This window comes from Metopolophium dirhodum, chromosome 1, assembly GCF_019925205.1.
Source record: "Metopolophium dirhodum isolate CAU chromosome 1, ASM1992520v1, whole genome shotgun sequence".
Lineage (NCBI taxonomy): Eukaryota > Metazoa > Arthropoda > Insecta > Hemiptera > Aphididae > Metopolophium > Metopolophium dirhodum.
Window position 1 is genome coordinate 89,584,095 of NC_083560.1, and position 11,874 is coordinate 89,595,968.

General features: G+C 28.8%; 1 protein-coding gene across 1 annotated transcript in view; it reads left to right on the forward strand.

Annotated features, from left to right (window-relative positions):
- The first annotated feature begins 248 nt into the window (after nucleotides 1–248).
- The window catches only part of LOC132935682 (pyruvate kinase-like), a 58,314-nt gene continuing 46,688 nt past the window's right edge, over nucleotides 249–11,874 (forward strand). The window contains exons 1-5 of the mRNA XM_061002302.1: nucleotides 249–302; nucleotides 379–508; nucleotides 589–821; nucleotides 1,019–1,202; nucleotides 1,322–1,531. Of these exons, the coding sequence (XP_060858285.1) occupies nucleotides 249–302; nucleotides 379–508; nucleotides 589–821; nucleotides 1,019–1,202; nucleotides 1,322–1,531 (811 nt within the window). The remainder of the gene's footprint in view (nucleotides 303–378; nucleotides 509–588; nucleotides 822–1,018; nucleotides 1,203–1,321; nucleotides 1,532–11,874) is intronic.

Consider the following 11,874-nt stretch of genomic DNA (forward strand, 5'->3'; position numbering starts at 1 on the left):
TAATATTAGTCGTATAACTTATAATTCTATAAATAATAATTTACTTTCAAGATTCTTAATATTCAAGTAATTTAATTTATTTTGTATTATTAAGTGTGTCTTATGAACATCAAAAGGTTTCTAAGGTAACGTTTGTCAAACAAACTTTTGGTTGATTCCATCACTGTTGATTTTAATCGTTTTATATTAAATTAATTTAAAGTTTATTTTTTATCATAAGCAATTCTGGGAATATATTGAAACGTAGTATGAACTCTTCAAATGTACCTATAAGTGAAGAACCATGTGTTGTGTTCCCCTGGGTAAGAACATCACTGTAATTTATTAGTAAATTATATTATGTGTTATTGTTGTTATAAGAAAATCAAATATGTATAGGAAACTTGTCATGACAATGAAATGCAAATAAAAGATTCTTTTGAGCATAACTATCTTGACCATTTAAGCAATTTAAAAATTGAATCAAATTCATCACAAAATACATTAACCACTATAGCTTGTGGCGTCCGTTCGTATAAATATATAAACACAAATTAATTACCTACGCTTCTATGTCAATAAATATTTATTTTTATACTATTATTTCAGTGCATAACGTGACTAAAGGATTAATTGAAGAGTTTTGTGAAAGGGGTGCATCTATGGTAATATTTGATTTTAACGGTTTATCATTTGAACAGAGTCAAAAAATGGTCTTCGAAATTCGCCAAGGGGTTTTTAATTACAGCCTTAAAAACAACAATCAAGTACCGTATTCAATGACTTTAGTACTCGATCTTGGAGGATCTTGCATAAAGACTGGAAGCCTATTCCTTACAACAGTGATAAATATTGATATTATAAAATAATAATAAATAAATAATGGTTATTTGGTAGCACGTTTTAATAGTTTGGCTGAATAATGAATACATATAATACAAGTTGTGAAAGTGAAATCATAAAGAATGTTATTTCTAAAACGATTTATTATTATCACGTGTCTAATAATTCAATAAAAGACTTATTTTTACTTGACCAGCCCATACAACGTTTGATTGAATTATCGACGAATGCTCATGTTTATGTCACCAACGACGTTGAGTACAAATTTAAGTGTACGGAGGACCGTATTTATGTGAACAGTGATATGATTTTTCGGCTCAAAACTAACGATCGGATCTACTTGGACTACGGCAAAATCGAACTTGCTGTAATCAGAGTGGGTAAACACGTAATATACATGTTATTTTATTATTATAAGGACGAACAAGAAACATTAACTATGAAATGTTCTTGTGACGGTGGCGTTAGAAAAAACTACATTATTTTTCTTTCCGCGCAGACGAGGATGAGGTGTATTGCGTGATAAAGCGAGGAGAATTTTTGGGTTCCGAAAAAACAGTGCACATACCGAAGATACCGATTGGCTCGATTGCACTTTCTAAACTAGACGAGGAAAAAATTCGCACAGGGATTCAGCTTAAAGTGGACGTGATCTTGGTGCCAGGCGTCAGAAATTCAGTGTTTTTCGACCACGTCCGCAAGTTTGTCGGTAAGTCAAGAATGACATCACTGCGACGAACGGTGTTTTTTTCTCTTTTTTCTTGTATTGAAATTACATGCATTTCCATCCCAATATTTCACCTGCTTAATGTTTTTAGTCTGATACCCACACTTGTCAAACTCTGTACTTTCCCGTGCCCGGTATTCCGTACGTTTTACCTTTTTGGAAACACGATTCCATACGATTTTGATCAAACAATGGATTGTCAACATGACCCCAAATACAACATGATTACGTATGATTTTCTGTGCAATGTTACCATTTATTATTGTCAGTTAAATAAAATTGATGAAAATCTGCATAGACGCAATTATGTCGGGGCTTGGGGGGCTTAGCTTATTCATCTAGCTTCCACATAATATGTACAGATACAAATTAAAAAGTAAGTATATTTAAACCAAGCTATTTTTCTAATCACCGAATATCATAATTTATAACGAGTTGATAAAATAATAAAAGGTCGACGAATTTGAGGTTTTTTTTAATTCAATTTGTATTTGTTATAGAAATTAAGACATTTTTTATATGTAGGTACCTATACAATTGTGTAAAAATAATTATAGTTTGATACCTTGGTATTTGTTACAAATCTTTGATTTATATTTGTATGAATCAAATATTCGTTATATTCGTTGATTGTGTGATCTAAACGTTGTTTGTCTGCTATTTGATTGAAACGTCCTTTAGACCACTTTATGGGCCCAGTACAATTTACAATTTTGGTCCCCAAATTGAACTTCTCTATTTTTTTCATCTTATTTGCTAAAATAAAATGTATGCATAATATATTTTTTAAATTAATGTCGTATGTAATTAGTTGCTTATAATATATGAGTGCCTATAGCCAACTATAGTTGGATCATAGAATAAAATTGTACTGTTAAAAATTTGATTATTTAATATGCAAGAACACTACACTATTTCAATGCGTTTAATTAATGTTTAATATTTATTCCAGTAAATATAATCATTAAAAGGAAATTTTTGATTATTACACTTATATATCAAATTAAATGTTTTTAAGTTTAATGTCTTAAGTCAAATTTGATTTCAGCTAATCAGTTTTCACAAACATTTCGATTGTACGCTAGTACCTAGTACCTAGATAACCCAGTTCTTAACTACCGTGTAGTTTTTTTTGTTTCTTCGTGACGTTTATTCTTTAATTTTCTCTTAATTTAACCACTTAATTATTTTTTTGACATTTTAAATTATTTATAATAATAAACAAATGGCAATCAATAGATAAATACGATTGACGTATATTACGTAACTACGCAGTACAATAACGTCAATAGTAATATATTACGACGATAGTAAAATTATAACGGCAATTAGATTTTGTAATCGGCAAAGTTGATATCAAGGCCACCGTTTTCATGGAAAACTCTTACTTTATAACCCACCAACATATCCAACTAAAATCCAAATCTATTTGGTTTTCCCAATGTATTATAAAAAGGTGTACAATTAATTTTGTTTGCTGGAAGTCGGTGGGCCCCTCTTATGAGTAAAATATTTGTCGCATATGAACCATATAGTGTGCAGCAAATATATTAATGGACGGACGTTGTGAGAAACGTTTCAAGTCAAAAATTCTATTTTTTCAGGAGAAGAAAAAAACGTTTATATTCGTTTATTTTTGTTTTTAATTTTTTAGGATAGTTATTTCTGTCACATAGACATATTTATTTTCAGATTATCATTCAACTTTAAATCTTAAATCATTTTAAATCTTTTTTTAGTGACTTGACATTAATGACACAAACAATATTTGACTTGACACCTTTTGCACAAATGACTTGACATTAATAACACCACTACTGATTTGGTTTTATAGAAGTCTGTGCTATGATAACATGTTAAGTTTTATATTATTAGGTATTAACCTTTTACAGAGAAGTTTTTCTTTTATTATACTCAATTTGGTGTTAATAAGTTCTATGAAATACTTTTTTTTATAAACTAGGTACCTACTTAGTTAATTAACAACTTTGAAAAGAACAGTTCTCCAGAATATTACCTTTGTAAGAAAATCAATGAAAAAATGTATAGGTGTAAGCACTAGTTAACAGTATATTAATATACTGCAATAGGTAGTTGGTAAGTGTAGGGTACTTCATAAATTACAATATTGAATATACATATGTAGGTACTAATGTATGATACTTACAGAAAATATAACTTAGTATTTGATACCCCACATAGAATGTACATTGCAATATTTTCATGTCAACATAACATTATTAGGTAATTGAAATAGTATGAGGCAACTGAATATTCTAATATGGAAAAATATCATTGTAAAATGTTTATGGCTCTTATAATATAAATAAAGTAAAATAAAAAAATAACAATCATCAAAATAAAAATTCACCTTTAATTAAAATAAACATTTAAGCATTAAGCAATTGAATATTAATATCAAATACATTATAAAAACAAAAAATAAATAAGTATATTCCATAAATCTTGAATATAATTTAAAAAAAAAAACAATATAACTTTTTAGTACCTAGGTAGTAGGTATAAAGTATAAACATAACATGTATAAATTATTAAATAAAAATATTAAAAGCATTATAACAATGAGTTATTATATTAGTCACCTTCTTCTTCTGATACAAGTGGATCAGTCAAGTTTTTATTTGTTTTCAGATTTTTATAGAATTCATGATACACTTCAGGAATAAAAATTAACATTGACATAAGATCTTTTTTCTTTTCTTCAGTTATACCCAACGGATTTGTATATGCTATTGGTATGTCCATGGGTACTTATTTGTTTTTTGATAAGTTTAACTTCAAAAATGGTGCATTTGGATCCAATGATGTTTTGTATTGAACAATCCCTTTGTTTTCATTAGTGTATCGTAGCCATTTTAGATCTTGAAAAACAAATGCATCTTTATCCTCATTTTTCTTTTTCATCTGATATACTTTTTTTTTAAATAAGCTATCAAAGTTGAAAAAATTGTCTTGGGTCATTGGAATTACAGAAAATTTATTTTTTCCGGCAAAATTTATTAAATTAATCCAGTCTTGTGGGTGGTTTATAGACGAGGAAAATGTTTTTTTGGCTTTTTCTATCTTTCCATGATCTCCATCACATTCCATCCTGGTGTGGCCAGGCACCATAAATTTATGGTCTATTATTTTAATAGTGTCTTGTTGATTTAAAAAATATAAGCACATAGCAATCATTATAGAATTTCTATTTTGCCCAGGGCAACAATCACTATACATGATAACATTCGTTATATTTTTAGAGAGATTATTAAGGTAATGGAATAAGCATGAACCTATTTCATTAGCCCCACGTTTTGCAATTGTTTCATACCAAATGTAACAAGATGCTTGGGAAGTAGTGCAATTGTGGACAGTAAGATTGTAAGTCCACAATTGCCTTTTGTAAAAAGCTACAGAACTTTCTAAGGAAGGTGTTGGGAGACATTGCTGTAAATCAAAGGATATTACACATTTATCTGTAGACATATCTGAAATGTCGTTTCTTTTAGATTGATAAGCGAATTCAGCTTCATCCTGGTGTTTTATTTTCTCTTCAATCAACTTATTTGTTTGTTCAGATGAATTATTATTATCAGTTAGTTGTATTTTGTATTTGTCACATTTTGCACAGGTGTCCTTTTTAGGATTTTTTACTTTCAGTCCTGAATTTTTAAAATATTGTGCATATATTGTCATACACACTGGATTTTCTACACTTTTTTCATACATATCATATGCTAGCTTTAAAGTATAATGGCTCGGCAAATACTTTTTTGATGTTTCCTTCCTACAATAATGACTTTCATAGGAGGGAAGTTTGTTTAGATGATCAATTAATATTTTTATGTCATCATTAGACCGTTTATTTCCTGGTGTATTTCGTCCTCTTTTATCAGGAGAACAACGATGTGCTGGTGAACTCAACATGTTTATACAAACATTTCTCAAAAATGAGCGAGTTTCACCAAATATTTTCATGAAGCATAATTTACAAACAATAATTAGGTTGCCATTCTTGGGGATATAATATTTGTAAGTCTTTTCTTTTGGCTTTTGTTTCTCAGGAGTATCCCTTCTTTTTCTGCTACTAACTTTGTCCGAACATACAATTAATTTTGAAATATAAGCAGTTCGCCTACTATAATTTCCCATTGACCAATAAAGTTCAAATAACTGTTCACGCAAATTATCTTCAACTTTAGACTTACAATTATTTCTACAATTACCTAAAGGTTCAGATTTTCTAGCTTTGATAGTTTTTTTTCTATAATTTGTGTACTTCATACCTTTATTTTTTTTTTCACTTTGACTTTTTCTAAACTTTCTGGTATCACCTTTATTACTCACTCTTGCCTTTCTTTTATTTGTATTTGTAAGTTGTAACTGATCATTTTCCGCTGATAGTATGGATAGTGAGCCCAAAATAACACTTCTTTCAAATGCATCATCATTATTCTATTAAAAAATATACATAATTAATTAATTTTATAAATATCACTAACTATATTATGCACTATTCATGCAAAACAAAATACCTGCTCTACAGGCATTACTACTACATCATTAACATATTCCAAAATATTATGTTCATAAAATGGCATCGGTTTGCTTCCTTCTAATAGCTGGGGTGTGCCCAAAATAACACTTTCTTCAAATTCATGAACATTATTCTATTTGAAAAAAAAAAGTTAATTAATCTTATAATAACCTATATGTATATGCTTGCAAAATAAATTACCTGTTCTATAGGCAAAACAGCTTCATAATTTATATTTTTCACAATATTAAGATCATCGTTGGAAATTTCATTTACATAATTAGCATTATCCAAAATATTGTAATCATCATTGGAAATTTCAATCACATAATTGGTATCATCCAAAGTTATATTGCCAATTTGTGTTCCATATGATGGTTGAGATTCATTGACCCATTGCTAAGAAACAAGAATCAAAATATTAACATACTACACAGGTACATTAAATTGCAAATTCTTTACAATTTTAACTAAATAATGAATAATATGTACAAAGAATATAATATTAAATTTCTGATCTAAAAGATTTTTTTTATTTTTAGTTTAGTACATAAGTGTTTAAAATATGCAACTTAATTAAAATGTTGCATGTATATTTAATATTAAATAGTAAATATTAATAACTACAATATAATTAAAGTTAGATATCTATAATAAATTAAGATATGTAACTATTTTAATTTTAGTAATGTAGGTAAGTATTATAATCATAGTATAATACCTAAAAATTATAATAACTTACTATGTATAGGTAATACTAGAACTCAATATAATAATTTATTGTATTTCAAATTTCAATACTCGGGTCAAGTATTAATGTTTTGAAATTAAAATATGATTACTAATTATTACTGAATAATAACTACCATTTAATGATATACTGCAATATTATACCTACTGCAATAAATGCGTTGATAGGTTGATAACAATATAAATCTCTAGTTAACCTATTATGAGTATGAAATTAATGTTCACTTACTCTTACATAATCCATATTATATTGATCATTATATTTTTCACATGTAGTCTTATGAAAAAGTTTGGTCAAATTTCTACAGTAGGATGGCTTAGTGTATGCTGCACTAGGCTCAATGGCATCTGTAGAGAAGTTGATACAAAATATTGAATTTTTTATAATGGTAACTGAATGTAATAAGTAACAACGTTTAAAATAATAATTTTTTATTTAAGTAGGTACTTACTGTTACAAGCCAACTTTAATAATTGTTGAGTTCTTTTTGACATTTTTATACTATTAAAATACCTACCTATAGGTTCCATCAATATTATAATATAAGCTGTACAAAAAAAACTATAAATAATATTATTAATAGTATTATAATTCAGTGACTTGACTTGTTTCTCACTAAATCGTTTAATTATTTTTGACTTGACATTTTTCTCACAAAATCATTTAACTGTTATTGAGTTGACACGTTTCGCACACAAATATAACACAATAACAAGTCACCGTATGTTAAAAACAGTGTTACCAATCGATGCAGCGTAAAATTTCCTACAATTTTGATATATAATATAAAAATAACCAAAAAGTTACTTGACACGTTTCTCACAAAGTCCGTCCATTTAAATTCGAATTGGTTTTTACTACTTTATGAGTTTACGAACATTTTATCTTAAGGCTAATACTCTCATCGATTTACGACCACGTGGTGATTTAGTACGTCAAGCGCCTAAAACTCAAGAGATACTTTATAGTTTATATTGGAAATTCAAAATGAATACCATTTGAAGGAAAAAATTAAAGAAATCCGTATTATTGATAAGTTTAAATATCGTATTCACAAAATGTCGGCCAATGATGTCAAGCGTTGGAGTTTTTTACAAAAGTACACATTTTTCACCTAAAATGTGGGCTGAAATGAACAGTGGTATGCAGCGTACTACAAACGCTTGAGATAGCTTTCATTCAAAATGTATTAACTCTTTTTTTCTACACATCGCATCCAAATATTTATCAATTTCTAAATATTCTTAAACAATACAAATGTATACATAAAAATAACGTCAAGTCATAATTTAATACTAGTAAAACACAGAGAAAAGTATTTGAAACAACAGAAATTTATTAATAAACAAATAAACAACTTAAAAAATAAAACTATAACCCCTTTACAATACATTAAAACTATTTCTTTTAAAAACCCTTCTTTAAAATGACGTACTCACTGACTAGAAATGTATTATTTAAGTTATTTATTTCTATATATTTGGACTTATTTTATTATTATTTTATAACACTGACTAGAAATGTATTATTTACATTATTTAGAAATTACAAAATAATTACTAATCATGACTATTCATTTTTCAATATATCAATCCTAGAACTACGAATCGTCAGTTCTAGTTTGTATTTGTAACATTCTTACGTATAATTGTTGTTCCTTAGTAGAAATGTTTCTATATAATTATTCGGTTTGATCTAACGTATTTCCTATATTTTTTACTATTGTTTTTACTACTGTTGTTTGAGCCTTCATTATGTGTAGTATATTAGCCCCCGATTCTTCTGTTTGCTTTATAGCTTCCCGTGTTTTCTTAGTGCATTTATCATCGCATACGCCAAATAACGTGTACATAGCGTTACCTATTATGTTTACTAGCCCCCTTCTTTTCCGTTGCTTATTATCGAATTGATCCATACCACTTCCTAATGACAAATACATACGTTCTTTTTGTTTACTTATTTCGCTATATAAATCCGTTATTACTATCTGGTATTTCCCGCATAAATCGATATGTTTTTGATCGGTACATATTTTGTATTGTACTCCTTTAACGAAAAATATGTTACAAGTTTATATTCAGCCCCTATAATCCTAGTAGGTCCTAAATTTTCGTAATATAATCCCTTGCCATTTCCATAAGGCGTATATTTATTTAAACTGTTCTGATGTATTTATTTCGTCAGATTTGACTAGACAACCAATCATCATCACCAATCTAAAAGTATAAAATTATATTTATATTAAACTAACTACCTTATTTTATTATCTTATATGTATATTTTTTTTTAAAACCACCTATCACAATCTAGTATATCCCTTGGATCGTATAAAAGTTTCATATAATTTGTTAGTCGTTTACATAATGTATCTAATGACGTCACTGAATTTGGTGACAAATCATACATGATATTAGTAATAATTTTTATTATTTTAGTTATTTCGAGAGTTGTGAAAGGTTCTTCAACGTTATTATTTGCAGTATTGATATGACCTATAAAACACCTCGGTGTGTTCTCCGGCCCTATAGTATATGTTTCATGTAATTCTTGTTGGAGTGCGATTTCAAGTTCCAAAATGAATTCCCTTTGTCTGTCTCTAAAATTAAAATTTATCTATAATTTATATTTTTTTTTTTTGCTTAAAGAATTAAAAAAAATGTTTAGTTCTACATTACTTGTATTACGCTTCCTATTTAGTTTTATTCTTAAAATCAAATTAATAATTTACACGTTAATTAAATATAAATAACTATATATATATATATTTTAATCGGATTGTGCATCATTATAATATTTTTTAACATTGTTTCTATGAACAGTGATGCTACGCCGCCCACGCTGTATAACTACATTTTCATTTCCCACTATTGCTATGACTTCGTATGGCCCTAACCATAATGGATCGAGTTTTGTTCTATGATTATTATCCTTTAGGAGTACTAAATCCTTAACATGTATTTCTTGTGGACTTTCGTTCCTATCGTACCTTTCCTTACTTTTTATTTTGTTTTTTCTAATTGTTCTCTAGCTATCTTATGTGACACTTGCATGTTTTCCTTTAAATCAAATAAGTAATCGTCGTAATTGTATCGTGGTTCTGGCTCGGTTTTTAATTTGATCGGTACCTCCAATGTGCGTCCGTAAACTAGTGCGTATGGCTGGAAGTTAGTAGATGAATGTACTGTCGAATTATATACAAAAAATGCAAAGGGTAATAAATGATCCCAATTATTTAAATTCTTGTCTACATAATGTCGTAAGTACTCAGCTAAGGTCCTATGAGCACGTTCAACAGGATTGATTGCCCTGTGGCCTAAAAGGACTAGTGCAGTGCTTCTCAATCTTTTAGTACTGCGACCCAAATTTCCCCCGAAAAATTTTTCGCGACCCACATTGTTTCACTTTTTAAAAAGTAGGTAATAAAAAACAAAATTTGTATTATATAAATATGTATACATTTTTATTAGGTATTTAGTATTCTATAGGTTAATTTTATATAGTACATTAATATATTTTTACAAATGTACTTTTAATAATGAGGTGTATGCGAAGTGTGTGCTTGTTTTCTATTATGGTTAATAACAGCAATGGCATCGACGTCAATTTTAGTTATTTTCAAACGTAAGGAGTTCGATAATTTTAGCTTGTTTCGATGTTTGTTTTTGATGTCCACCGTTGCCGAAAATCCAACTTCACACATGTATGAAGATGAGAAAGGGAGTAGTATTTTTATAGCTTCAGTTGAAAGAATTGGAAATATTTGTTGAGACGACAGCCAAAACTGAATCACATTATTGCGGCTAAATTGAAGTTTTAAAGATGAATTTTCTGATAAATCTATGAGTTCTTCGTCGGCTTTTGTCGATATCCCAGTGGATATAGATTTCTGAAACGGATTCACAACCCAGCTATTTTGTTCATATTTTTTCATTTCTTCAAGAAAGTAAAAATTAAAATTATCTTTCAACGAAATTAAATGCAAACTGATATGGCTAATTATGTCATCAGCTACTTTTATATCATTTTCAGTTATGAAAGTTTGAAATGTTTCAAATCAATCATAATTTTGCTTTTCAATGTTGCTTTGCCATAAAGTAAGTTTTTTCATAAAACCTTTAATTTTGTCATGAACCGCAAAAATATCGGCTCCTTGTGTTCCTTGTAAATATAAATTTAGTTCGTTAAGTTTCGAAAATATATCAGCTAAATACGTGAGCTTCAGAATAAATTCTTCATTGTACAAAAATTGTGCCAAATCAGTTTTTTCTTTTGGAAACAATGCAACTTCTTCACGGAGTTCCACAAGTCGTGTTAATACTTTCCCTCTTGACAGCCAACGTACCTCAGTGTGTAAAAGAAGTGATCTATGAGAATTTCCCATCTCCTCGCACAACTTTTCAAACAAGCGTGATTGCAATGGCCTTGTCTTAAGAGGCCGTCGTGGTAAAAGTGAAATGTATGCAACGCCCATCGTCTACGCGACTGGGTCCGTGCGTCGTAATCGCGGGAGAGGTACATTATTATTTCACGAGCGGCCGTTTTGAGCGTTTCGCGTCAAATGTCAATGCAGTAGACAGCCTGCTATTACGTACCTACTTGCGTGCGTAAATTGTATTACTTATTACTATTGTTTTTCCCATGTACTGTCGCGCGGCGCGCTTGCTCTAACACACAATTCGCAATCTATTTATTAATTAAAGCTTATGTTGTAGTCTTATTTGATGAAATATTTTGACTAATAAACAAAGCGTAGTGCGTACAAACCTAACTCCATTATATACAACATAACTCGATTTATATTAATTATAACCTAATTACTTTTTGAAATAGGTACATGTAAAATAATAAATTCATTACGATTTACGATTAAATAGATTTTTTAGTAAATTTATTGCATCGTTTAAGTAATAACTTATAGGTGACCTGAAGTACTTATCGTACCTCGTACGATAGTTTAATCTCATATAGGTATATTGTATATACATTATACGTATAACCTATTAGGTACCTAACGTTTTAAATAATTTTGAATAC